The sequence below is a fragment of the Hydractinia symbiolongicarpus genome, chromosome 11, assembly GCF_029227915.1.
Source record: "Hydractinia symbiolongicarpus strain clone_291-10 chromosome 11, HSymV2.1, whole genome shotgun sequence".
Taxonomy (NCBI): domain Eukaryota; kingdom Metazoa; phylum Cnidaria; class Hydrozoa; order Anthoathecata; family Hydractiniidae; genus Hydractinia; species Hydractinia symbiolongicarpus.
In genome coordinates, this window is record NC_079885.1 from 23,478,853 (window position 1) to 23,504,115 (window position 25,263).

General features: G+C 34.1%; 4 protein-coding genes across 6 annotated transcripts; 2 read left to right on the forward strand and 2 right to left on the reverse strand.

Moving 5' to 3' along the window:
* Window positions 1-5,048: 5,048 nt before the first annotated feature.
* Window positions 5,049-7,835, reverse strand: LOC130614856 (60S ribosomal protein L28-like). 2 transcript variants are annotated; one of them, XM_057436318.1, is made up of 6 exons: window positions 7,767-7,835; window positions 7,568-7,656; window positions 7,374-7,433; window positions 5,588-5,651; window positions 5,363-5,478; window positions 5,049-5,165 (listed from the first exon to the last, which is right to left on the reverse strand). In XM_057436318.1, the coding sequence occupies exons 2-6, from the start codon at window positions 7,646-7,648 to the stop codon at window positions 5,079-5,081; spliced, it is 408 nt and encodes a 135-aa protein (XP_057292301.1). In that variant the 5' UTR covers window positions 7,649-7,656; window positions 7,767-7,835; the 3' UTR covers window positions 5,049-5,078. The 2 variants fall into 2 exon arrangements, with proteins under 2 accessions (XP_057292301.1, XP_057292302.1); XM_057436319.1 differs by having other exon boundaries at window positions 7,760-7,810.
* A 105-nt stretch (window positions 7,836-7,940) lies between these two features.
* Window positions 7,941-16,837, forward strand: LOC130614850 (GDP-Man:Man(3)GlcNAc(2)-PP-Dol alpha-1,2-mannosyltransferase-like). 2 transcript variants are annotated; one of them, XM_057436313.1, is made up of 4 exons: window positions 7,941-9,392; window positions 9,644-10,911; window positions 13,408-13,445; window positions 13,895-16,837. In XM_057436313.1, the coding sequence occupies exon 4, from the start codon at window positions 13,908-13,910 to the stop codon at window positions 15,474-15,476; it is 1,569 nt and encodes a 522-aa protein (XP_057292296.1). In that variant the 5' UTR covers window positions 7,941-9,392; window positions 9,644-10,911; window positions 13,408-13,445; window positions 13,895-13,907; the 3' UTR covers window positions 15,477-16,837. The 2 variants fall into 2 exon arrangements, with proteins under 2 accessions (XP_057292296.1, XP_057292295.1); XM_057436312.1 differs by lacking the exons at window positions 7,941-9,392; window positions 9,644-10,911 and having other exon boundaries at window positions 13,079-13,445.
* Window positions 16,838-16,981: 144 nt separating this feature from the next.
* LOC130614855 (serine/threonine-protein phosphatase 2A activator-like) lies at window positions 16,982-18,784 on the forward strand. Its single transcript, XM_057436317.1, has 2 exons — window positions 16,982-17,292; window positions 17,407-18,784. The coding sequence occupies exon 2, from the start codon at window positions 17,452-17,454 to the stop codon at window positions 18,379-18,381; it is 930 nt and encodes a 309-aa protein (XP_057292300.1). The 5' UTR covers window positions 16,982-17,292; window positions 17,407-17,451; the 3' UTR covers window positions 18,382-18,784.
* A 2,134-nt stretch (window positions 18,785-20,918) lies between these two features.
* On the reverse strand, window positions 20,919-25,205 carry LOC130614859 (heat shock factor-binding protein 1-like). The gene is made up of 4 exons (XM_057436321.1): window positions 25,043-25,205; window positions 22,973-22,996; window positions 22,784-22,826; window positions 20,919-21,189 (listed from the first exon to the last, which is right to left on the reverse strand). The coding sequence occupies exons 1-4, from the start codon at window positions 25,148-25,150 to the stop codon at window positions 21,095-21,097; spliced, it is 270 nt and encodes an 89-aa protein (XP_057292304.1). The 5' UTR covers window positions 25,151-25,205; the 3' UTR covers window positions 20,919-21,094.
* Between the last annotated feature and the right edge of the window lie 58 nt (window positions 25,206-25,263).

Below are 25,263 nucleotides of genomic sequence, written 5' to 3' on the forward strand. Positions count from 1 at the left end.
TTTTATATGGATTGTGAAGGTATTATGCAGTATTATGCAGTATTATGCGATATTACGTTGGTTATGGCCATCGACAGAAAAAATATGTATTTGTTATGTAGCGACAGAGAGTATTATGAAGGTATTATGCAGTATTATGCGATATTACGTTGATTATGGCCATCGAAAGAAAAAATATGTATTTGTTATGTAGCGATAGATAGTATTATTAAGGTATTATGCAGTATTATGCAATATTATGTTGGTTATGGAACATTGACAGTAAAAATATTTATTTGAAATGTAGCCATAGAGAGAATATCGGCAAATGATGGTTCATTCGTCGGGTCCATTTGGTTGGAGTAGTGTGAATGAACGTCTGTCGGTTTTTTTATGTCGATAAAGTGAAGGGGTGCTAATTATGTTGTACGTCGTGTGTCGGAACCAGTTAGCCCGGTGCTAAATGAAGTCATTGCCTCCAAACCTTGTTCTCGGCGCCCAGGAAACCCATCCTCATCCCAAGAATTTCTCCTTGGGACGAGGGTGGGTGTCATTTTTCTTAAGAAATGCAAATAAATATTTCGATACCATTTCTTGTATTGTTGCAAAAATGTATCGACTGTGAAATAATTCCAACCTCGTCGGAAAGAAATCTATCGCGTTAAGTTATTGCCCGATAGCCCTAAACATCACATATCATTTAAAGGTTCCAAAAAAAAAAAGGTTGGGTTATCCGTAATCATATTTTCTGTTATCTTGAAAAGTGAGTTTCGCTCTGCCCGTTCATTTCCTAACCAGCTTCTTGAGCACTTTGGCAATGTGTCACATTTCGTAGATGGATGAATGGATTCATTCTCGTCTCCAGGGTTTGTGGCCTCGATGTCAAAAAGAACTGCCCGGGAGGTTGACCTTGATTTTGTAAAGGGTTTTGTTAAGGTGGATTTACTATTGTTTTAAAAAATTATTATCCTTCTTGGGGATAAATATTTCAACGTCTCTGTTAGTATTATACGATCATTTGCCGACGATGCTAAGGAGTTATTAAACGCATTTTCTTAATCAGAGACAAGTTGCAAAATGACCTACAAGGAATTTATTACTAGGCGAAAAATCCTAACATGAAATTTAAGCTATCCGAAAAATAAGAAATTTAAACAACCATAAAAACTAAACCGAATAATATTTGTTTGGAAAACCATGGAACAACAAGTATTGAATGTCAATCTGAAAATCCAAAGTTATCATCACACCCTACATGATAGAAAATGGAAACTTTCTAGTGGTCTATGCAGAAAGGTGGCAGAGTTCAGCTTACTAATACACGGGTAAAACTATTCAATGTGCTATCTAAATACACCCGCAACATTTCTGATTGTACTTTAGATTTCTTCCAACACAACTTCGATATATATCTATTTCAGATACTGGATGAACTGCTACTGGTTGGATACAAGGCATTGAGCCGAGCTGATTCAAATTCCATACTACATATGCACACTTTGGACATTAATCCTGTTAAAGACTGGCACACAACAACTAATCCTGAATATTCTCCGAAACAACAAGGTACAACAAGGTAAAATAAGTTGTTCTTTTTTATAAGAATGATATTTATGAGAATATCATTTCAGGTTAAATGCAATAGGTCTATGTTTTGGGCCAATAAAAAACAAGATGACCAGCCTGATTAGAATTTGGGTGTTCTTTTTTTGTATACGTATTTGTATAACGTGTAGTGTAGTGAATTGGACAACGATTTTTCTGCCATTATGTGCACATCGTTTGTTTTAATTTTGCTTTGAACAATTCCCTTCGCCAGAAAGTAGAAACAGCTCCTACTTTTTGGCAGCAAAATATTTTGCTGTGAAGTTGAGTAAACTGTTAACCCATCGGTACGAAATAATTAGTGTTGTGACTTACTGCTAGAATTTTTTTTTTAATATTTAGCAGTGTTTACAATATTTTGAATTTACCACATGTTTTTCTGTATATCGTGTATAACACAAAAATATTCCGCAGCTAATTCGCCGTCGAATTCTTTTACAATTCGATTCGTGTAAATCCGCCTTTTTATTAGAAGAGAAAAGAATTATTTCTTCAGTGGGGGTGGAATTCAAACTTAGCAAGTTAAACCCACAGAATTACGTTAGGTAAGAAATATAAAAGCACAAATATGTTTAGCACAAATCTGTTCCGTGTAAAATATAAAATGCAAGTTTTATAACTTTCGATTGATCCACTTAGGGGTTATTGGAGAAATGTAAGAATTTGAGATGCTGGAACATTGAATAAATTACTGTTTATTAGAACCCTTTTGGTTCCAGAACAACCCCTTTCTCCTAGATAATCCCGTTAAGTGAAATGGATCTTTTCTAGTGGACATTTTCCTATCCAAGGGTATATTATCCTAGTTGAGAATTTTTTTTCGTGCCTTCTTCTCTCGGAAGTACATTGAAAAAAAAAGCCAGAAAGATTTCTGCATTTTTCATGGCCAATGACCACTAATTACAGCGAGAGCGACTGGTGTAAAATTGCCTTGTGTGATTTACCAGGAAAATTTTTTTTGAATGTTTTTCTTAGAAATAGTATTTTCCTGGCAAGACTGGTTTAGAGACTCAGATGGTTTAAAAACATATTTGAACCATACTGCAGAAATATCATTTCAAACATGAAGATCATAAAATGTGTTGATAAATCTTTAGCTAGCTAACTATGTGCTGTCTGGGACTCAAATTTTGCCTGTAATTTTGCTCATTCATATTGGTGACCACAATCTCCCGTTGTTAGAACGTTATAAAAGGAATGGGTAACGATAGAAATAAAAGTAGACGAAAGAAAAAAAAGTTTTAAAAATAGACATTCACGAGTCCTGCTGATGGCTTCTCTCGAGATAAAAAAATGCATTTCTGAGTTTCGCGAATAGACTATTTTTTGAACGGTAGAAAAACATGGTTGAAGAACTGTACTATCGACTCAAAGAGGAGATAATCATAGGTACTTTTCTTAGAGAAAACCAGAATATTAACATCGCCAACGATCTTCCCTCCCCAAAACGAAGGCGAGGAAAGTTAAAATAATTAGTTAAATTAATTAGTTAGCCATGTACGCCACTTATGAAAAACCCAGGTAAACCATTTTTGAGAGGAAAACTGATGCCTGACACAGACATTATATTGTGTTAGATGGATAAAAGACTTCGCTAAAAAAATAAAAAATGCTTGTTTTATATGTTCAAGTCCCTATAGCGCTCAAGCCTATGTGGTATTTAATGAAATTGGCAGCAACAAAATCCCAATAAACAAAAGGAAAGAGCAAAACTTTGAAAGTGCCAGAATATTGATATTGGTAAAGCTAATGTTGCATCATGTGCTCAAGATTTATTCCTCTCGAACGAGTTCAATAAAACCCAGATCAATTCAGGGTATTAGGAAGCTGATCATAAAGTGGTAAAGTGTAAAGCTGATGCTCAAATAGTTTCGACTGCTCTGTTATAGTTTAAATTATGCTATTGTGGTAGCTGACGACACAGATATAGCAGTTTTGCGCGTGTAAGATGGTGGCAATGTTAATATTCTACCAACAGCGTATGCGAACTTGTTTATTGGAACATTAAACAAGAGTGCTAAAAATTGAGTCAATTGAGAGAGCATTTGTTATTTGTCCATGCTCTGCCAGGCTGGAAATTTCTACAACAATGATATCTGGGCAACTCAAGATGACATTAATTGTGTATTGAAGCGTGCATTTATAATGGTAAAAACTAACAGAAACATCACGTCTCTGTTAATTATAGAAATGGTATGCAGAGGGTTGACCACTGGTGAGAGACATTTTGTTTTTTTTATTTTAGGATATGGAAGTGGTAGATGTGACCTGTGGTAAAAGTGATGCAAATCATAATGAAGACAGAGAATGTTTTCGACGATATTTACAGATTGTCAAGGATACTGGGTTATGTTTCTGCCCCATTTTGGAACCCATTCCTCAAAACAAATCAGTTATTAATTCTGTCTAAGCAAGCCACCGCGATTTTTGATGAGTTGACACATTTAGCTTAGGCATATCGGAAAAGTGGGATGCGGGATACAGGATGCAAAAAATTCATCGAAATAAAATACTGACCATGATGTTACCTAACATCCCGTAGACATTAAAATAAACTATGCATGAATTTTCTAAAAAGAATACAACACTTAGAAATGCATGACTTAATCTTTTTTTCGCTTGGTGAACTTAATGTGATACGAATTGATGTATCCTCTGGCGAGGTTGTTCTATTAAGCAACAAATGTGAATTCCTCCGATCTAAAAAAGTAGTGCTTTCGAGCTATACCCCCTGAAACGAGATTGAAACAGGTAATATTGCAGAAACCAGTCTATGTCATTTCAAAATCTTCAAAGGAAAGTCACCTTCCCTTTTTGTTTTTCATAATTCACATTTTTTTGAACTTGTTAAAATTACGTTTTTTTGTTATACTTTGTGAAGGCTGTTAAAAACAAACGAAAATGTATTTATTAATTATCGAGTTTTTCGTGCGAGAAAAAATAACATTGGCTCTGCCATTTTTTTATTTCGATGATTTTTTTTGTATCGCGCATCCCGGATCCGATTTTTCTGATATACCATGTAACTTATGACTATATTTGTCTGACTCTATTTTGATTTTTTTTGCGAATTTTTTCTTTAGCTTTTTTGTCGACGTTTTTACTGCTAAGACTTGTGAAGCACGGAAGGGTTGAGTGTTAATAACAGAACTACCTTTTTACCACTATAAAAGGGACAAAATCTTCTTTTTAACGGATCATTTTTATTTTGCCGCAGTAAAGTATTTATTTTTCGCATGCGAAATTTTCTTGAATTTAAAATTCGAATTGACAACCTTGAAAGGATACGAGTGACTAAATAAAGATTAAACCTCGTTAGTACGAATAGGTACTCCCGCATATAGAAATAAGAAATAGACTTTAACAAAAGCTGTTTCTATATTTAGGAACCTTATCCAATAAAGAGAAGTCTGAATAGGTCATTCAGATCTGTTTAGATTTTCAGAAAAGCAAAACAATACGTGGATATATGTAGTTGTTCTTTCGGGAAAAAATTAGTTCTTCTTTCTGCGAGATCTTCTCTTCTTCACAACTGCGGTGTTTTGGCTACGGATAATAGCACAAGCACGTCGGATAGCCGGCTATAAAACAAGAAATAAAAATGTCAAGTTAAATTTTTTTGATTTCAGTAGGTCAAACATTTCAAAATTATATTCCGTAAACTTTAATCTGAATACAATAGCAAGACACTCGAAATAAGGCCAAATAAAGGACAGGTGAACCTGTGGATGCATCCACGGGCCACTGACTAGTTAATGATAAAAGACTAAATACATACATCAGTCAAATCTTTTCTGTAACCATTGGCAGCCAATGTATTTTTAATAGTCTTGATAGCATGTCGACTGCCTTGAATTGTGGATTTGCTCAAGGCTTTTAAAGGACGATTCTGACCTAAAGTTGAAAGAAGGTAATATACATGTACATAGAAGTATATAGATGGAATCATAAACTTTAAATTTCAATTACACATTGATTAAGTTTAGCAATCACTGAATTATACCTTTTGTTTTCTTTAAAGTTAAAACAACACCTTTTCCACCTGGTGCAGCATCAACACCAACAGACTAAAAGAATTGGTAGAAATACACAGCACCAATAAAATAACCACACTCAACCTTTGACAACTTGTACAAAATGTGATCAATTATTTCGCAACTTTATTATGAGCTAACAATATTGCTTGGTAGTAGCAAGCAGTAGGGTGACCACTAATAAAATTAGAACAAAAGTAAGGATATTAACCCTATTATACCTGGGGGGGGGGCACTAAGTGGCCGTGGCCATTTTGACTAGGCATAACTTTTATTATTGCTTCTGATAAAAAATATCTTTGGAAATATTGTGTACTTTGCTGGGGGTATTGCCTTTTTTGGACGGGGGTAAATTTTTAGGAATTTTGAAAACCGTTGACATATATGCAAGAATGTTATAAGATGCTGTATTGGGTATATAATTATTTATTGCATATATGTTGGTTACTAAGTGGTAACCAAGGTGTTAAGGTGATATAAGGTTACTAGGGACAAAAAGCAGACCAGATTTGAAGAAAATATCGATCCAGCAAATCTTTCACTACCTTTTATCAGTAATTTTAAACCTGTTAAGGGGTGTGCATTCAAACTTTATCAATTTATAGATATTATAAAGGTTAATTGGTTAACTTAAATTTTTTTGCCAAAACGAAACTCTATTACTAGTCACAGGCCTCTTATTTTTTTGCTGACAAACTCATAGCCCTAATATTAACACATTATGACCAAGTTTACACCTGACTAATACATTTTTAACTTTTTTTCCAGTACCTATTACTTTCATAGTCTCACCAGTTAAATGTTATGGAGAATATACGTAACAGAAAGTCAAAAGAAATACTAATGAGTTCTATAGAACTGGTTTCACTTATTAATGATAAAAATGCGAGTATATAATCAGTTTGTCAGAGGTGAAATAAGTTACATTTATCATCAGAGGATTTTACAATCCATTATGACAAGTAAATCATCATTCTATACTCAGCATCCATTATTACAACACAAGAGGCCAAAAGCATACAATGTAAGCTATTTTGCCTATTTTACAGTGACAAAAAAATTATTAAAAAAATCAAGAACCTTTTGCCATTATACATGTGGTTACAATCAATAGTTTATACAAAAAGTAAACAGGCATTTTTGTGGATCTTGTACACTGTTTTGTTCCCTGGCACTGCTGGAAAGTATTTACAATGCAAATCCAGTTTTAACAACTTGACCCTACTTTCTGGATATGCTATTGTTTATATGAATAGAATAGCATCAGCTTGTCAGAGGTGAAATAAATACTATTATTTATCATAAAATTTTATGACAAGAGTAAATCATCATAGCTATTGACCTTTTTGATTTCAAAAAATAGGAGTAGAGAAAAAATGTCCTACATCACATTGAATGAACAAAATCTTAGGCTGTGTCCACAAGCAATGCTTTGTTGTCATGATATATGCTTCTATCAGAGAATATATGCCACAAAAAATTCTAGCATTATTCCTGTCCTAGATGCATGTAGTTCTAGTTTAGAAATCGCAAAAACAGCATTTTAGAGTGATCTGACACTTGCAGTATAGTAAGGCATGTGGATCTGGATATATATTTTTCAAAGTTGGGTTATACTAGCTATATAAAAAAATTAGAAATTTATATAATTGCAAGGAAAAACAGAAAAAATGCGCACAATCTTCTACTTTTAAGAGCTAGGTTTTATGATACACACATAAGTTAAGAATACAATGACAATAGGTTTTCACGTACCTTCCTGTTCACATACCCATTATACTTGAAAGCATTAATTTTTGTCACATTGTTTGGCTCCTAAAAAACAAAAATATTAATTCAGCTAGCAAGCATTTTTTCTGCTACTAAACATTGCACAAGTGACATGGCCAGTTTGAGTTGTTTTTAAACAATGAAATTCCAGCTAGGTACAGGAAAATGAAATATTATACCTTGGTTAATGTTTTACCAAGACTTTTGACTAAGTAACAGGAGTTCTTACGAACAATTGACCAGCACAGTTCGGCGCTCATTCTGAACCCTAAAGATAAATAAAATCTATATTATATTGTGGTACTTACTTTCGTAATGTGTCTGCAGGCACACAATGATTGCCAAGATATATTCAGATAAACAATTCACACCAATAACCTGGCTGTCTTGGTCGCAGTATTTAAAAGGATCTCTACCATCTTTCCGTGTGTTTTTGTATCACACTGAGTTGGCCATCCAAACTAGTAAATTCGATTTGCGAAATCAAAAGACGAACTGGCAATGTATTTGTACGACCGTCCCACGTGGTAAGAGAAAAGCTTTTCAAAATGGTACACACAGCTTTGAGTTGAAAGAGAAAAGGAAAGTCAAGTCATTTTTGATCTTTGTTTTCTTGTTTTTAACGCTTTATACCTGTGTTGTTTATATGGCCCCAGTTAGCGAGGCTGAAATGAACCCACTGGAAACGCTGACTCTATTAACTAATCGTTATAGAAAACAACAATCAAAATAAGAAATAAGTCAGTTTCAGGCTTAAACTAGTCTAAACAAGTCTATCTCGAGCTGGTTCTGCGAATCGTCTAGAGCGTTTCCAAGCGCAAAGTTTACTTGTATATGCAATTTTGTTTATTCCTAATAATGCACCGGCCTGCAGCTTAAATAATAGAGCCCCAACATGGCTGCATGCTGAACCAAAGCCTAAGGGGACTTTGAAAAATTTTTTGGGTCCCGTTAGTGGGATATCGCTGCTAAGGGGGGAGGGGGTCTGAAGTTTGAAAAAAAAAATCCACTAGGGATTGGGAAATTTTAAAAATTTGTTTGTGGCCTGAAAATTCTTCGTCGCTCGTGAGCATATTCCTCTTCTCATCAATAATTCTGATAACTTTTATTTACAAAACACGCCCAAGATTTATCCGAATGTGTGTATTTCACGGACGGAAATCTGCTGCTTAGCGGTGATATCGCGTTAACATGGTCCGAAAAAATTTTTCAAAGGCCCCTAAAGAAACTGTAGTGTATTAGAGCTAGGTTGCCTAATAAGTTATATACGCAATGTTTAACAACCTGCTTACCCGGCCATGCATCACGGCTGTTTCGCTACGGTCAAACCGCGGACAAAATTAAGATGGCTTCCACAATTTTTTTGGAAATTTTGTATTTTTATCATTTTTTAAGTTATTGAAACTTTTTTTGTGTTGTTTTAATTTTACTGAATTAAAAAGTATTAAAACGATCTACTTTTCCCCTTTTTAAATATATAAATATGTTATACATGTGTGTTATAAATTTCGAGTTATTTCGTCGAATAAAACACACAAAACTAAAAAAAAAATTATTTTTGGCGAAAGTATACCATCTTTCCAACCTTGTGCCAATGCCGCGCTACTAGCTACGGACTTGAAAATTGGTATGGGGGGCCTAGAAACATGGTTCTATTGGCCGGTACCGTGCACCGTTCGTCTCGCAAACTATAAACTACTTAAATTTTAAGTTAAAGTCTTCTTTAGGCGCTAAAAAAGAGGAGAAAAAGTTGCCAAAGTGGTGCACGGCGATTTGATGTAGTCTGATCCCTTTTCTGTCTAATTAAATAATTATCTAAACTTCTAAGCAAGTCAGCAAGTGGTTTTTCCCAGCAAAATTACGGCAACCCGGTGTTTACTTTTGACTTGATTGCTCGACCCGGGAATCCTAATCCGAAACCGGGATTTTTTGAAAATGTTGGAATAAGCGAGACAACGGTGTCTTAGCAATTTTGAAGCTAGCTAAAGTTTGGCAGAGCACGAGGTAAGGGAAAAACAATAAACTACTTTATTTTGCAGGGATTTTAATATTATTTTTTTGCTATAAGATCACCCTTGGTTTTAAGAAATTGTTTTATAGCAAAACTTCAAACGTGGCTAATTGTTATCTTTTTTAATCTTTTTTCTTCTGTTTTGTATTTTTCTGTAAAGAGTAGCTATTTTTTGGTCCTACAGTTTTGCATTTTGCATCGTATTTTGTTGCTAAGTCACTTAATACTTCTTTTTTTTATTTAGTTAAGACTTTGGTGGGCTTTTTCAAGATAAAATTGTTGAAATCAAAGATGTTTATGGCTAGCTAGCTAGCTAATCTTGGCTTTATCACAAGATTGGGTGCTATTTTATACAATTTATAAAGAAACACAACATGATTGCTTTGTATATATTTAATGTATATAATAAACTATTTATGCACAACTTGAGATATTTTCTACTAGCATGATAAACTAGAATGTTGAAACTGTCGACTCTGAATGACGTTTTATTTAATGTATGATGTCACATATTTAGCCCGAAAACCCTTAGGACCAAAAGTGACCCTTTGGACAATTTCGGACAGTAATAAAATTAATTAATTTTTATTCCATATATTTAACCTAACCTTTGGACCATAAAAAACATGTTTCCTTAACTTTATTCTAGAGATATTGTGGAAGACATTCATCTAAATGATAATTTGTAAGTCATTTTTAGAAATTTTGGCCTAAATATACCAATTTCGGACAGGTGTCCAAAAAAATTTTTCTTTTAATAATATGGACAATTTATCTGAGATTATTATTCTTTTTACAGAATATAAAAATTTTATTTCGTTCTTGAGATATCCTGTTTTAACTGAGAGGGTAATTCGAATTATTTTTTCGTAACATTTTTGTCCGCTTCGAAACAGCTGTGGCATGTGCAGTTTGAAGTAAGCACTCAGCCACCTTTCTTACGTAATGCAACCCATGCTTCATATAGTTTTTTTTTTTGGCCTTGTCTTCGACTTGGTAAAAACTTTAAAATAAAAATAGAGCATTATAAGGGGAGCAGTCATAATAAGTCATCATTGTTATGATAATAGACCTCTTGAACATGAACACTTAAAAAAAAGGTGCATATATAAATCCAATGATTTAAAAGCCTTCGTTGACTCGTGAGTGATCACTACTAGGACTTTTCACTAAGTACATATGGATTTTTTTCTGGCAATACCTTAACATTGGCTAGGGTGAGCTTTTTAATATACAAAGTTTTCTCATCTTTATCAAGCGAAAGAAAGTAACTTGAATCTGACCACATGACGTCCTAGTTATATCTGCAGCAACGACAAACAGGCCAGTTAATTTTGGCGAACGTTTTTTTTGTAAACCGTGGGAGATGTGAATTTGGTGGCCTATGGTTTAGAAAAGCACTGTACTGGTGCTCGCTGTTTTTTATCCTGCTCATCAAAAGTGTGATGTTTACCTCCTCCGATTGCAAGATAAGCTGTGATGGATTGTTAGTTTTTCTGAATTATCCTAAAGGTATAATATTTATATTTGTTCAGGGGTAGTTCCATGTCAGTTCACCTAGTCCATTGAACTCATGTCTTTGGATTTTGCTTATTTTTCCATACTAGTAGATACAGTAAGTCTGAATGTAATCTACCGCGTACACGCTAATATCACACCTTTGTTATAATTAAATCCCTTAAGGGTTTTGCGAGTTTATATTTGCGTGTTAAAAAACAATGCGCTTGCGAAGAAATATGGGAGCAATTATATTTCTTTTAATAGCGAGATGCATTGTGTAAATGTATTGATATAAGCTATTCCCTTAAGTATTAGCATGAAGTAATTAAATAATAAAAATCTTTCACAAGGTTTTATAATACATTGCGCTAGAATGTTTTGTTTATTTAATTACTTAAAAAGATTCCAGCGCGTTTAATTTAAAAAACATATGAGAAGCATTGTTCACAACTATTAAATGAATCACGCGTTTTTTTATTAAAAGAATACAACCACGGTTTATTTTTGTAAAACAAATGGTGTATATTCTAAAATAAATACAATATCTACATTTCTCGATGGAAACATTTCCTTCTTAACAAACAACGTAAAATATTCCTTCCGCATACTTTTTTATTGAAACAAATAAAAACATTTCTATCGCCGCTTTTCATTTTTAAACTTTTAAAATGCGATCTTAAAAAACATTTCTATTGCCGCTTTTCGTTTTTAAACTTTTAAAATGCGATCTTAAAAAACATTTCTATCGCCGGTTTTCGTTTTTAAACTTTTAAAATGTGATCTTAAAAAACATTTCTATCGCCGCTTTTCGTTTTTAAACTTTTAAAATGCGATCTTAAAAAACATTTCTATTGCCGCTTTTCGTTTTTAAACTTTTAAAATGCAATCTAAACTTTTATATTTAATTACTGCAATTAAAATTTTCAAAAGAGTTCGCGCAAAATAGATTGCTAAAATTGATCTTGCAACCTATTGTGATTAAACAATCGATCGCGTGGGGTCATTGTTTATCAGCGAGGCAATTATTGTCTTAAAAAAACAAAAGCTATCGCAATGTTATTGTTCTATGTAACTCTTCATGTGAGTTTCGTGTCCGCGGTAGATAACATTCAGACTGTACTGTATCACTAAGAAAAGGCCACATACAAAATTTTACCCTATAATATTGACCATGTGAGCAAAGAACAATAGAATTAACCAATCAAAAACCTTGGTTAGAATTTTGACCACAGAAAAATCATTTGAGACCCAGCTTATTTTTTTCCATCTTAACTCTGACTTCCTAGTGGTAAGAAAAGTTATGCTGGGTCCTTTTTGTAAGAAAAGTTATGCTGGGTCTCCTAGCTAAGCTAAACTGGAATCTTGCTTGATAGTTACAAAGTTTAATTAATGACTTCAGTCACAATTTTTGGTTTTATTTGCCGATTTACAGAGTTTAATTACTGACTGTGAATTTTGATGGAACTTGCTCTTCTTGTGTTCAGGTAAAAGCAGGGTAAACAAATTTTGTTCTTACTTATGGGATGAAGAAATGTTAATGTCACTTTTATTTCTTTAAAATTTAATTTTTAAAGAATTGTATGCGCCGAATTATTCCTACTTAAAATCTTTCAAAATTGGCCTGCAACGGTAGTTTTTTCGCATGGAAAAGTTGTGACGACAAAATTTGCCACAGTGAATTTAGAACACAATGGCTCATAGACAGCAAAAGATTATAATGATGTTGGTACTTCAGAGGACTGAATTGTATTTGTTATTAAAAAAAGCATTTTAAATTGTTGTGATTAAATTTCTTAATTAGTCAAATTAATTCCCTCCAAAGGAGCCTAAAATACTACTCTGCTTTTTCGAACTATATATATTATCTCTAACAATAAGAGATTCTTCGTGTTGTAGCAGAGTGCGCATGTCTGGGCCTTCTCTGTTGAATAGACATAAGTTTTGTGAAGTTTCCAAACAGTTTTTTTAACTACATGAAAATAATGTTTTGGGGTGCTTTTTCTGCCACAGCTTTATTTGCGACCCTGTCCGCAATTTTTTTATACATAGCAATAAATTTCTCAGCCAACATTTTTACCACAAGCTTCTGGTTGGTAACCATTTTTAAAATGAGAAGGATTTTAAAATTCCCAATTATAAACATTTAAAAGTCTCTTTTATGTACCAATCAAACTTTTTATAAAAGCTTTTATTTGAAAAAAAGGGAAAATTTGAGATAAAGTGATGTTATGAGCTGAAAGAACCGAAAGAATAGTTTGACAAAGTTGAAGTTTCAGATAACAAAGTTTGAGATATAGAATGTAATTTTTCCTACAAGAGATTGCAATGACTAAAGGGACCAAAAAAATAAAGTTTGAGACAGTGAAATTTTGTAATAACGGGTATATATTCAAGATATTGAGTATTCAAGATACTAAGCGTTGACTGTAGAACTAGAATGTGTATTTTTGTATCACACAATATCTGTTTTTATGTTTAACCATGACTGTCTCCACATCTTTTTTCAAGGTTGCAGTTACATCTTGAAATTTAATATAGCATCACAGGTATGACAGTATTTTAACATTATTTGTGGCGCATAGCCTTGTGCAGTTCGATTGGTAATCACAAGGTTAGTGGTTCGGTCCACAACACGGGCCTGATAAGCAAGTGTCTTTACCACAGCTACGGGTTAACCATGGCATGGGTTAACCCACCCATGCCATGTATGGAAAATTGGGTAGGCCATGCCAGTATATAGTTGATGTGTGCACTCAAAACAAGGGTGTTTCCAACACTAAAGTGGCTAATCCTGTATTAATATACAGAATAAGAATAAGTGCAGGAACTTTTGTGATGGAAAGTTTCTTGAATACAGAATTAGCAAAAGTTTACACTATGAAGTTTTCCAATAATTCCTGATTTTTTTTTTCTTCTCTGAGAAAAAAACATTCTTTGGAAAAGAAACAATACGTTTACACATTGATAAATTTATACATAATTATTTTGTTTATAGTGGTAAAGATAAAATGAGTACAAACGAGAATAACACAGTTGGCAATAAAAGCTGGAATTTCTTGAGCACTGATGTATTTAATGCAATTTACTGGCCTATTCAACTACCTTTCACCTTCCTAAGAAGCATTTTCTCCCAGCCGCTTTGGGTTTTGACATCATTACTAACAAGTACATTCTTTGTTTGTGGCCTTTTATCAAGGTATTTTCTTCGGAAAAGTGCTGTTGCATCAAGAGGTAAACTACCTGGAGACTCAAGAAACCAAGCAAGTTCAAAAACAGTTACTATTGGGTTTTTCCATCCTTATTGCAATGCTGGTGGTGGCGGAGAACGTGTCTTGTGGTGTGCCATAAGAGCTTTGCAGGCTAGATATGATTTTGTGAAATGTGTTGTTTATACCGGTGATACTACAGAAAGCCCAGAGGCAATTGCAGACAGAGCCAAGAAGCGATTTAATATTCAACTGAAACGACATGTGCATTTTGTTTATTTAAACAGAAGAGCCTGGGTGACTGCAGAACGTTATCCACTTCTGACTCTCCTGGGACAGAGCCTTGGCTCTGTAATTTTAGGCATTGAAGCTCTCTATAAATTCACTCCTGATATTTATTTGGATACAATGGGTTATGCTTTTACTTTGCCATTGTTTAAGTTTCTTGGTGGATGTAAGGTGGGATGTTATGTACATTATCCCACAATAAGCACGGACATGTTGGAAAAAGTAAATCAAAGGGAAGCTGATTTCAATAACGCTCAGTACATATCACAAAGTTTCCTGTTGAGTAATTTAAAAAATTATTATTACAAGTTGTTTGCATTTTGTTACGGTTTTTGTGGACGATGTAGTGATGTCGTTATGGTGAACTCCTCTTGGACTCATGGCCATATCAACGCTTTATGGAAAATTCCTAATCAAACTTCAATTGTTTTCCCCCCATGTGATACCAAAGCACTTGAAGAAATTTCTATTGATGAAATGGAATCACAAAAAGTTAAACCAAAACAAATTATTTCTGTTGCTCAATTTCGCCCTGAGAAAAACCACTTGATGCAATTGAACATCTTCAAAGACTTCCAAAAACAGCTGAAGAAAGAAGAGAAAGAGAAGTATAAACTTTTGTTAGTTGGTAGCTGCCGAGATAAAGGCGACGAAGCAAGAGTGCAAATGTTGAAAGATAAGGCGAAACAGCTCCACATCAATAAATATGTAAGTTTCCATCTCAACGTTTCTTATGAAGAACTCATTGATCACTTGAGCGATTCAATTGTGGGCTTACACACAATGCGAGACGAGCATTTCGGAATTGGTGTTGTTGAATTTATGGCTGCAGGACTGGTAACATTGGCACATAATTCTGCTGGACCGAAGATGGACATTGTCATTGATTGGAATGATGTGAAAACCGGTTATTTAGCAGACTCAACAGAAAGTTATGTGAAGTCGTTGAAGGAAATTTTTAGTAAGAAGCCAAAAGAAAGATATGAAGTTTGTGCTCAAGCAAGACAATGTGTGAAAAAAAGATTTTCTGAGGAAACGTTTAAAAAGCGTTTTTTAGCTGCGACTGAAATATTACTTATATGAATAACTTATAATATTTACAATAATGATAAATTTTTGCAGTATAAAAAACCAAATCTATTGTTTATTGATTTGGTTGATTGTTTATTTAAAAGTCTGTTTTGTGAAATGAGCATTGTGAATAGACGGTTAGATTTTGTGGGGTTTTAGTCTTATAGAACTTTCATTGTGTCATATCTTTCTAATGTTGTTTTTTCCTTATTCATAGCAAGATTTTAGAATTTCGTTCACTCTACAATGTAAATTAAGGGGCAAATTTAAGAAAACTTGTTAATCAACTTTTTAACCTCTTTAAAATAAGCCCAGCATCATTCTTTAGGGAATAACATGAATTTGAATGAAATGGTTAGCTTGTATTCGTGAAGAAGATGTAAATTTTTAAATATTTTGTTTTGATGTTTCACATATTTTTATTATTAGGCTTCAATTTTATTAGTTTCTTTCTAAATAGTTATTTATCCACTTAAATAGTTCAGTCATAAAAAAACAACACAAAAAAGATTTTCTCCAGTTTTGTAATGTTTGGACTTTTATTAACTTTTGGTTGTCAGTCGCGATATTCTTGTCTTGATGTATTTTACAGAATGGGGAAACAAAGATTGACCTCATGTTCTTCCTCCGTACTAATGAAAAAAGTCACGTTGCGTTGAGCTTGGAAAAAGGATGGGAAAAAATGTATTTTAAATTCAATTGTTTCCATACACAAAAACACTGAGTGCTAAAAAAGACCTAAATTTGGCAGATTTGTGCTGATGTCATCATCTTCTTGTTGAATTACTTTTGCAGTTAGTAGTTGTAGTCCAAAAATTTGTGAAATTATTTAGATGGTAGATAAAATTTCAAATTTAGCAAAGGTTTTTTCGTGGTTATAAGGTTTTAGCCCGTGGAGAATCCACTGAATTTACCTGTCAAAACATCTAAGGGAAATATTCCGTTGCTACCATCTTTGGCTCACAATCATTTGAAAAAAGATAAAAAATTGACTTTTTAAAATTATGGGGTTTGCTTAAGCTTTGGGAGATAAGGAGATATTTTGCGTTCGGAAATTGTCTGTTCTGTAAAATACATGTTGGCAAGAACATTTAGTCTGACGAAAGCTTTTGCTGAAACTCTAATAATAAACTTACACTGTGGTAAATGCAAAAATTTTTCCTGGTACTTGAACTACAAAGAAAGAATTTTTTTATATAAATTTTGACCAAGGTAAAATAAGTACTGGCTGAAGTTTTACTGAACTAGCCTAAAACGTAGCTTAGAATGTAGATGTTAGACTGGAAATTTCATAGAAAAAGAATACTAGGAAATAATTTAGAATTATGGTAAATATTATTTCTAACGGTATAATGATAATCTTTCCAAATCGACTCACTTATTTTATCCTTTGGCGTAGACTCTGTGTTTTCTTGTTAAATGTGTTTGATGTGTCAGAAATTTCGCGTTTTTGGTTGTGTTAAGAAATGACGCCTTTATATAGAATTGTTTAAAACAGTATTTTTATCTCACCTTCAGCTAAATAATTAAGGATCCTGATTGGTTGCATATAGTACCAAAATTGGAAATCAATACTACATTTGATCAATGAAAAATGCAAAAATTTATTTCCGCCAATTTCACTTTTTATCCAACCGGAAAATTGAATTAAAGATTCCTACACAAAAGAAATAATTTTAGTTTCAGTCCAATAAAGTCAAGTAGATCTCCCTACGAGTATCGTGAGCTTCTTCTGGATTCTTTACCCCTCTGTTTTTTTTTGTTTTTTAAAGGTTTTTGCTAGACATGTTATGGAAAGTGAGCCGCAGGTCATTAGTTCTTTTACTAGGTAATAAACATTTTCATATATTTAAATCCACGATCTACGAAGTCGATATGGAAGCTCGGCATTATTAGCACAGTAGAATAAATTTGAATTGCTCACTCTCTTCTTTCTTCTTAGCTAAAAAGAAAATCAATCAATCAATTTAACAGACAAGCTAACACCATGACAAGCACGGAAACCAAGGAAGTGAACTTCGTTCAACCTGTACGTAGGATAATGACACTGTCTAATTTAGTCACGTGGAATAATTCGCAAGCTCATCACGATTTGGTTGGTTTCATACTAACGGTGAACGACGCTGTGAAGGGTAAGAGTCTACACGACGAATGTTACGTGTCCGAAACAGTCACAAAGATTACGGAGATGTTAGGAACTTTCAAAAACTGGATTAAAGAGATTCCGCCATGCGAACAACCACAGAGGTTTGGTAACAAGTCCTACAAGGTATGGGCGGAAAAGCTGCTTGAAAATTCGCAAAGTCTTATTGAACCTATGTTGCCGGAGAACTTCAAAGGAGCTGTTGTTGAATTGAAAACCTATCTGGAACACGGCTTTGGAAACTCTACTCGTATCGATTACGGAAGTGGTCACGAGTTGAACTTCATTTGTTTTCTTTGCTGTCTGTACAAGTTAAAGGTTTTAACGGAAAACGATCGCGTGGCTATTGTAAATTTAACTTTCAAAAAATATTTAGAAGTCGTCAGAGATCTGCAAGTCACGTACCGAATGGAACCTGCAGGTAGCCACGGTGTATGGGGTTTAGACGATTATCAATTCGTTCCGTTTATATGGGGGAGTAGCCAACTAATTAATCATCCTACGTTCTTTCCCAGCGCACTCGCTGATGAAAAGGTTACAGAAGAAAATAAGGACAACTACATGTTCTTTGGGTGTATAGCTTATATTAACACGGTCAAAAGTGGACCGTTCGCAGAACATTCAAACTCGTTGTGGGGCATCAGTTCTGTCCCACACTGGTCAAAGGTCAACTCTGGTCTCATCAAGATGTACAAAGCAGAAGTTTTGTCGAAGTTTCCAATCGTGCAGCATTTTCTGTTCGGGACGCTAATGTCATTTGAAAAAGCTTCTTGATAAATATTTTAATGAGAGCATTTTCTAATTTAAAAAAGTTAAAATTCAAACATCATATCCTCACAAATGAGTGGTAGACCCTCCCTTGCGATTAACCTTCGATTTCGTGCAAAGTTGCCATATTTTAAAAAAATGACGATAAACGAATTTTACGCAGTCTTCATATCGGAAGTGAATTAATTTTCGCGGCAACTTAATTCTGCGAAGCTGCAAGTCTTGATATTTCGCGAGAATTTTTTTTTTTTTTGCGAATTGTGCGAAAAAAGAAATTGATGACATTTCTCTCTCAATGTTTACCTTTTTTTAAAAATTCTTATGTAACATAAAGAATGTAAAAAAAAAAATATTATAAACCTTTTTTAAACGAGAGAAAAAAATTCACGTGCGTGCGTGTGTTACGTAACTTTCGAATTTTCAAATGCTTTCTAGAACATTTTTTGATATGGAATGTTTTTTATAAGTAAAATATTTCGTAAACAAACCTGCAATAACAGGAAAAACATTTGCGACAGTGGGAAGGAGAAGTAAGTCAGCATGTCAAGTGATTCAGAAGATGATTCTTTTCAACCAAGGAAATCTGTGAAAAATAACACTAAGAGAGAAAGGGTAAAATATGGCTAAAAAGACCGACAACGGCAAGGTTTAAAAATAAGGTAAAAAACAAGAAAATTATCCAAAAACAGAGACAGCAAAAAAAAAAGGTAAACAATCCCCTTTCTTTTCTTCGTTTCACCCAGTTTCTTGCTTTTCCCCCCAGTTCCCCCAGTGCCATCATCGAAATCCAATAACTCGCTTAAAACAATAAACATTATTCAACCAACTCGAACCAACTCGAATGTAAAATTTGAATTTTTTAACATCCAAATTTCATCCAACATTTAAATTCAAAATGTTAGGTGCATTTGCGCCCGCAAAAGCACATAGCCCAATTTGTCTGTTACTCTAAATGGACTTGTGTTTCCATTAAAGCAATCCGCAACAGAGGGTTCCATTCGCAAAATATTTTAATGAAGACTATTGGCAGAATACAATTACCTCAAAATATCTAAATTAACGAACATTCTAAAAAGCGGACACCTCCAATTTACCGACAAATTTCATAATACCGGATGAATCCTAGTCATAGCAGACAAGCATTAGCGGACACTCCAGTAGCGCACGCGTTTTTTTGTCACCAAAACGCCTTTTTGGCGATTTTTTCTTTTTAATTAGCGGGCACCTCGAGAAATTTTTTGTAAGATTTTATTGGTCAGAGTAAAGAATTCTCGCTTATCAACTTTTTTCTGTTTACTTTATTAATTTAAACCTTTTGTATAGTTTCTGTAGTCTATATTATAATGCCCGTTTACGGCTGTCTGTTTGCCACGCAAAATGGTACTGCAAGCGAACCCGTTGTTTTTTCCAAGGGCCACTGACTAGCATAGTATATAATGTTTCTTTTTGAAACAAAAACGAACTTTCGTAACCTAGCTTTCCCCAAAAACCACAAAATACATTAATTTTTCGACTCAATAGCAAAAATTTGCTCAAAAATAGCTAACTTTCTGATCAGCGGACAGATAGTTTTGTACCAATGATGTCCAGTAATTATAGAACTACCGTGGTAGTCTTTAGAATCCGGAAAGACTAAGAATTCTTGTACGGGGCACAGCTCTTCCTTTCTGTCATGCGAGTTTTCTACCACTACTGTTTCGTCAGCATATCATAGGCCTCTAAAGAGCTGTTTGTATGAAAGGTGGGACGGAACGATTGCTGAAATTCCGTCCACACTAATAATAATAATCACTTTTTTGTCCCACGACAATTTCGCTTGAGCTGTAGGGGACGTTTTTTTCGCGCCTCATACACGTCTTTACCTTTTGTAAAAAATGTATGAGAGTATCGGGCTGGGATTTCGGGTTAAAAACAATAACAATAGATTGATTCTCCACCGGAGTTTCTGTCAGTGTCCCAAATCGGAAAAGCCGAAAACTATGGAAGATTCGACTAAACAATTGAGAAAGTCTTGGTTTCAGCGGAAAGGTCTCCGTCAAAATGGAGGTCTCAGCGCGTCCTCGTCCCCAGAGCTCTTTGAGATCCTATTTATTGCTCTTTCATCGGACGAAACTCTCGGGTTTTATCTTTTTCTTAGTGCCAGAGTTGGAGCCTCGAAGTTTTATATCGAAGAGGTGTGGGGACAAGAATTTTCTCGATGAAAACAGTCTCATTAATGTTAAGTGACACTTCGAGGCTATCCTGCTTAACACTACAGGCTGTAAGGAAGTGCGCAATTAAAGAATTAGCGAATAAAAGGTTTCATCACGGTGACTCAAGTTGACAACGTAACGCAGAGGAAAATAATCCTTTAACTGCCATTCTCTCTTCTCAATCCGCCGTCTCCGACCCCAGGGTCTGTGGCTTAATGTCAGAGCCGCTATTGACATGGAAGGTAAGTCCTCTTGGATGCAGTTGTTCGCGCGAAACGACACTGTTTCTGGCACTAACAAAAAAACAAACTAAAAACGCTTTCATTCCATGAAAAGCATAAAGTAGTAATGTTTGTGTAATAGAAATAAATTATATTTAATAGGTAAGCGTAAAATAATTAGAGAAGTACAAAATAAATTTACATTTTCATTAACTACAGTCTACCGAAGAAAAAATCGTCAGCTGGTATCTGTTAAAAGAAATCGATAAACCATCTCGAAAAGTCTTCCCAAACAACCGTATCTTCTTATTTCTCCACATGCTCGTCTTCGATCCCAGCTTGATGCATCAAATCGCCAATGTTTTTTTCTAAATCATCTATCCGATTACCCATCTCATCCAGTAAACACAAAAGTTAAGGAAAAATCATACAGATAGCATAAAAATGTCGTAAACAACTTCTTTTGGGCCAAAAAAGCTACGACCCTGGAAGTACGTAAAAGAAGGACTAATCTCGAAAGAAGGACTAATCTCGTGCCACAAGCAGTTATACGAACTGTTTCTATAAGACCGTCCTTAAAAAAAATTTTATTTGCCGTTTTCCGACCGACCTTTGGGTCGGGATTTTTCAACATTCTTTTATTTTCCTAGTATTTCGCCGATTTCCGACCCAAACACAGTTAAATTACCGAATTAGTTTTTCATTAAGTATGAGTACAGTTAAATAAAAATATAGCTAAATCGCTAAGCTAATGAATAATCAAAACAACAGGCTGACGAGAAGACCAGAGTAGACAGTAAAATCATATTCTTTTTTGTCTGACGAAAAGGTAAAAAAAAAAAATCTGCCGACCGACCGACCCTGCAACAAAACTACGAGTCAGAAAACGGCAAACAAACAATTAATTAAGGACGGCCTAAAAGGCACATGCACTTCGATTTCTTATATTTGACCTGTCAAATATTCAATATTCCCTACTCACAAATATAATGAAATTTAGAAAGACAGAGGTGATTAACTCTCTGCAAAACTCTCCTACATTGCTTTTATCATCTATGATTCGTAAAAAATTAATCTTTGCAAAATCAAGGAAAGCACATTCGCCATAATACCTACTTTCTCACAATTCCAAATTATTACAAGTACAGTTTAACTTATTTAATTCGAATCATGTAAGGATCTCAAAATTTGTTCGGATTATACGAGTTTTCTCTTTAACTCTTCGTACTTTACTTTTAAAGTAAGTTCGTTGTGCTTTTTTTGCCATTTTGTTTAAATCTGGGGCGAACAACCAAATTCAAGAAGCTTTAAAAAGCAAGCATTTCGAAAACGTATAACAACATTTGATTCTTAAGATCAAAAATGAGAAAAACATCCCAACCTTACAACATTCAAATTGAATTAAAAATACAAAACAGAAGGGCCATCGAATCTGCTTGATTTACATGATTTTTTCGAATTATGGGAGTTCGAATTAAAGGAACTTTTTTGTGAGGGTTTGCTAGCAAATTTCTGAAGGGACCGAAGAACCTGTCCGAATTAAATGATTCTTCAAATTATAGGAGTTCAAATTACACGAATTTTACTGAAAAACAAAAGGAGTTGGCCTAAACAGCCAACCTGATTTATAGTCAACTTATTTTCTCACAAAAAAATTTCGCAGCTAAATTTTACTGCCTAATCCCATGTTTTTTATTCCATGTTTTTCTCTTCTTTTTTTGGTTATGTATTCTTCTTTAAAGAATAAAAATAAGAAGATAGAAATTGCATTGCTAAAATTAAAGTTGTGTCAATATTTCATCGCTCCAATCCCTTGATTTACAAGAAATTACAATGTTATGTGGTATAAATCATCACCAAAAATGGCTTAAATTAACCATCAAAACATTAAAATTATAACATAAAAACAGTTACTATAGTTAAAAAAGGGAACGAATGTACAATTATACAATTATCATACAATTAGTACAATACAAATGCTAATGAAAAGGATATTTCTTGCTAATATCTGTTCAGACATTGTCTGGAATTTCTCTTGCTGAAAATCAAAATGCAAAATTTTTGATAGAGCAGACACACACACTGACTAAATGAAATTATTTCTCTAACAATAACCCTGCCACTTTTTAATTTGAATAATAATGCTCTGTAAGAGTATATAAAACAAACATAAAGATATCATACCATTGAACCAAGAAGATTCTCAACCTAAATGCAAACAAATTAGGTCATGAAGATTGCATGTAAGTTAATAAAGAAAAGGGTTGGCAGCAAATTCCACATGCAAAATTGTTTTTACAGTGTCCAGGCTCGCAATTTTTAATTCTTTAACTAGTCTGTCTACAAAACACTAAGTTATTACAGCTTAAAATAGCTAAATATGTTTGTGATCTATTCAGTTTTATTCTTAAAACATATTCAAAACTGCAGGTACCATAGAAAGAATTGAAGCAACAATTCTTTTAAGAACCATCAACACAATATGTTTGTTACTCATACTACGGAAAGAAGAAAATATGGTTTGGGGGATGGGAATAAAATTTTAACTTTTATTATTTAGAAATTTAATACTAAAAAAAATAAAAAAAAATTCATAAAATAAAATGAGTAATCATGATAACCAAATTATTGTGTGATACTTTATTTTGGACCTCATCCAAAGTTATTTTTAACAATTGGCACAAAATAACTGAAACAAAAAAGAAATTTGATTGATTGCTGGAACATTTTTCGCCAGCACTATTTCGACAAATACTGCCAGGGAAAACAGCAAATTAGGGTATGTAACCTAATTAGGCTATCATCTCCTAATTAAGCCATGCTGATAGCCTAATTAGGATATGAAATCATATTTTTAACTTTTGCAAATAAAATATGCACATTCGCGCCTATATTACTTGTTGTTTTGATTCTTACCAATGCTGCGCCTAACTCATCAAAATTTCAACAAAAACTAACGACGGGTAGACGAAATATTTAATTCCTGCGAGAATGACTTAATTAGGATATCAAATAGCCTAATAAGGATGTCAAACAAAATGTGGTTTTCAAAATGGCGATTCAGAAAGACGATGTTTGGCCGGAAAGAAACTCCTAGTTAGGCCATCATATGCTAATTAGACTATGTGCAAAATATTTTGCCAATTTTGGCCAATATCTTTTAGTTCCATCATACAAATGCGACGGTTTTTTTAAATATTAAAGTTTTGAAATTTAGCTGCACAAAGAGAGATGCGGATAGCGCCTTAATAGTGATTTTTTTGCTTTTAAAAAATTTTCATAGCCATATTAGGATAGCATAGCCAAGTTAGGTTAGGAATCCCTCTCCTAATTTGGCGAATAGCCTAATTCGGCCGTCATCAAAAATATGTTGTGTTCGCGTCCTCCGACCGACTCACTTTTGGTGATAAAACCCGAGTCGGTAAGTTGGAAAAAGACCGGAAAAATTTTTTGCAAGATACTTTTTAAAAAGAAATTTTTTTTCGCCAGAACTAATTTATGCAAAATTAACAAAAACTCGCGAAAATTAATTTCTGTAAAAATTAATTTCTTTAGGGCACTGCTTTGGCTACTGACAGTTTACAGGACGCCGAAAAATGGTCTACAAACATACTGAGTGGCGCTATACTATCTTGGCCCTGGGAACGAATTTGCTTGCTCCGATCTGAAAATCCCAGGAAAAAATACGCCCCACCGACTGATTTTTGCGGGGTCTTTAGGACGCGAACACAACATATTTTTGATGGTGGCCTTAGTTTATGATATCCTAATTTGCTGTTTTCCCTGATCGAAATATCTAGCTAATAGTCTTGTCTGCAATTAGGTGATCGGGAAAAGATCCTTAGTGGCCTTCAAAATTTTTTTGGGCCCTGTTAACAGGATGTTGCCGCTAAAACTTGGACCCCCTCGCCCCCCTCTTTTAGCGGATTTCTGTCCGTGAAATACACACATTCAGATAAAATCTTGGAAGGCTCAGGGGCGTGTTTTGTAGATAAAAGTTATCAGAATTGATTACAAGAGAAATTATTCTCACGAACGACGAAGAATTTTCAGGCCATGAACAAATTTTCGAAAATTTTCTTAATCCTTAGCGAATTTCTTTTTCAAGCTTCAGACCCCCTCCTTAGCGGCGATATCCCGCAACAGGGCCCGAAAAAATTTTTCGAAGGCCCCTTAACTGTCCATGGTGCATCTGCTATTTTAATTCATTTTTTTATTACTTGTTCTGTTTAACAATGATGCATATATACTTACAAATGCAGTCAAGTCTTGAACATTTTTAGGATCCCCAGAAGCAGATGGAGAAAGAGGTAGAGATTTATTTGACGGCACAGTAGTAGATGGTGATTGAGACGCCATCATTGCTGGGTTAGGCAAAACAAAAATCGATCCTAGTATGTCCGGTTCACGGCAGTATAGCGGCAACAGGATATGGCCGATGTTTAACCAATCGTTTTGAAGGGATCTGGCACATG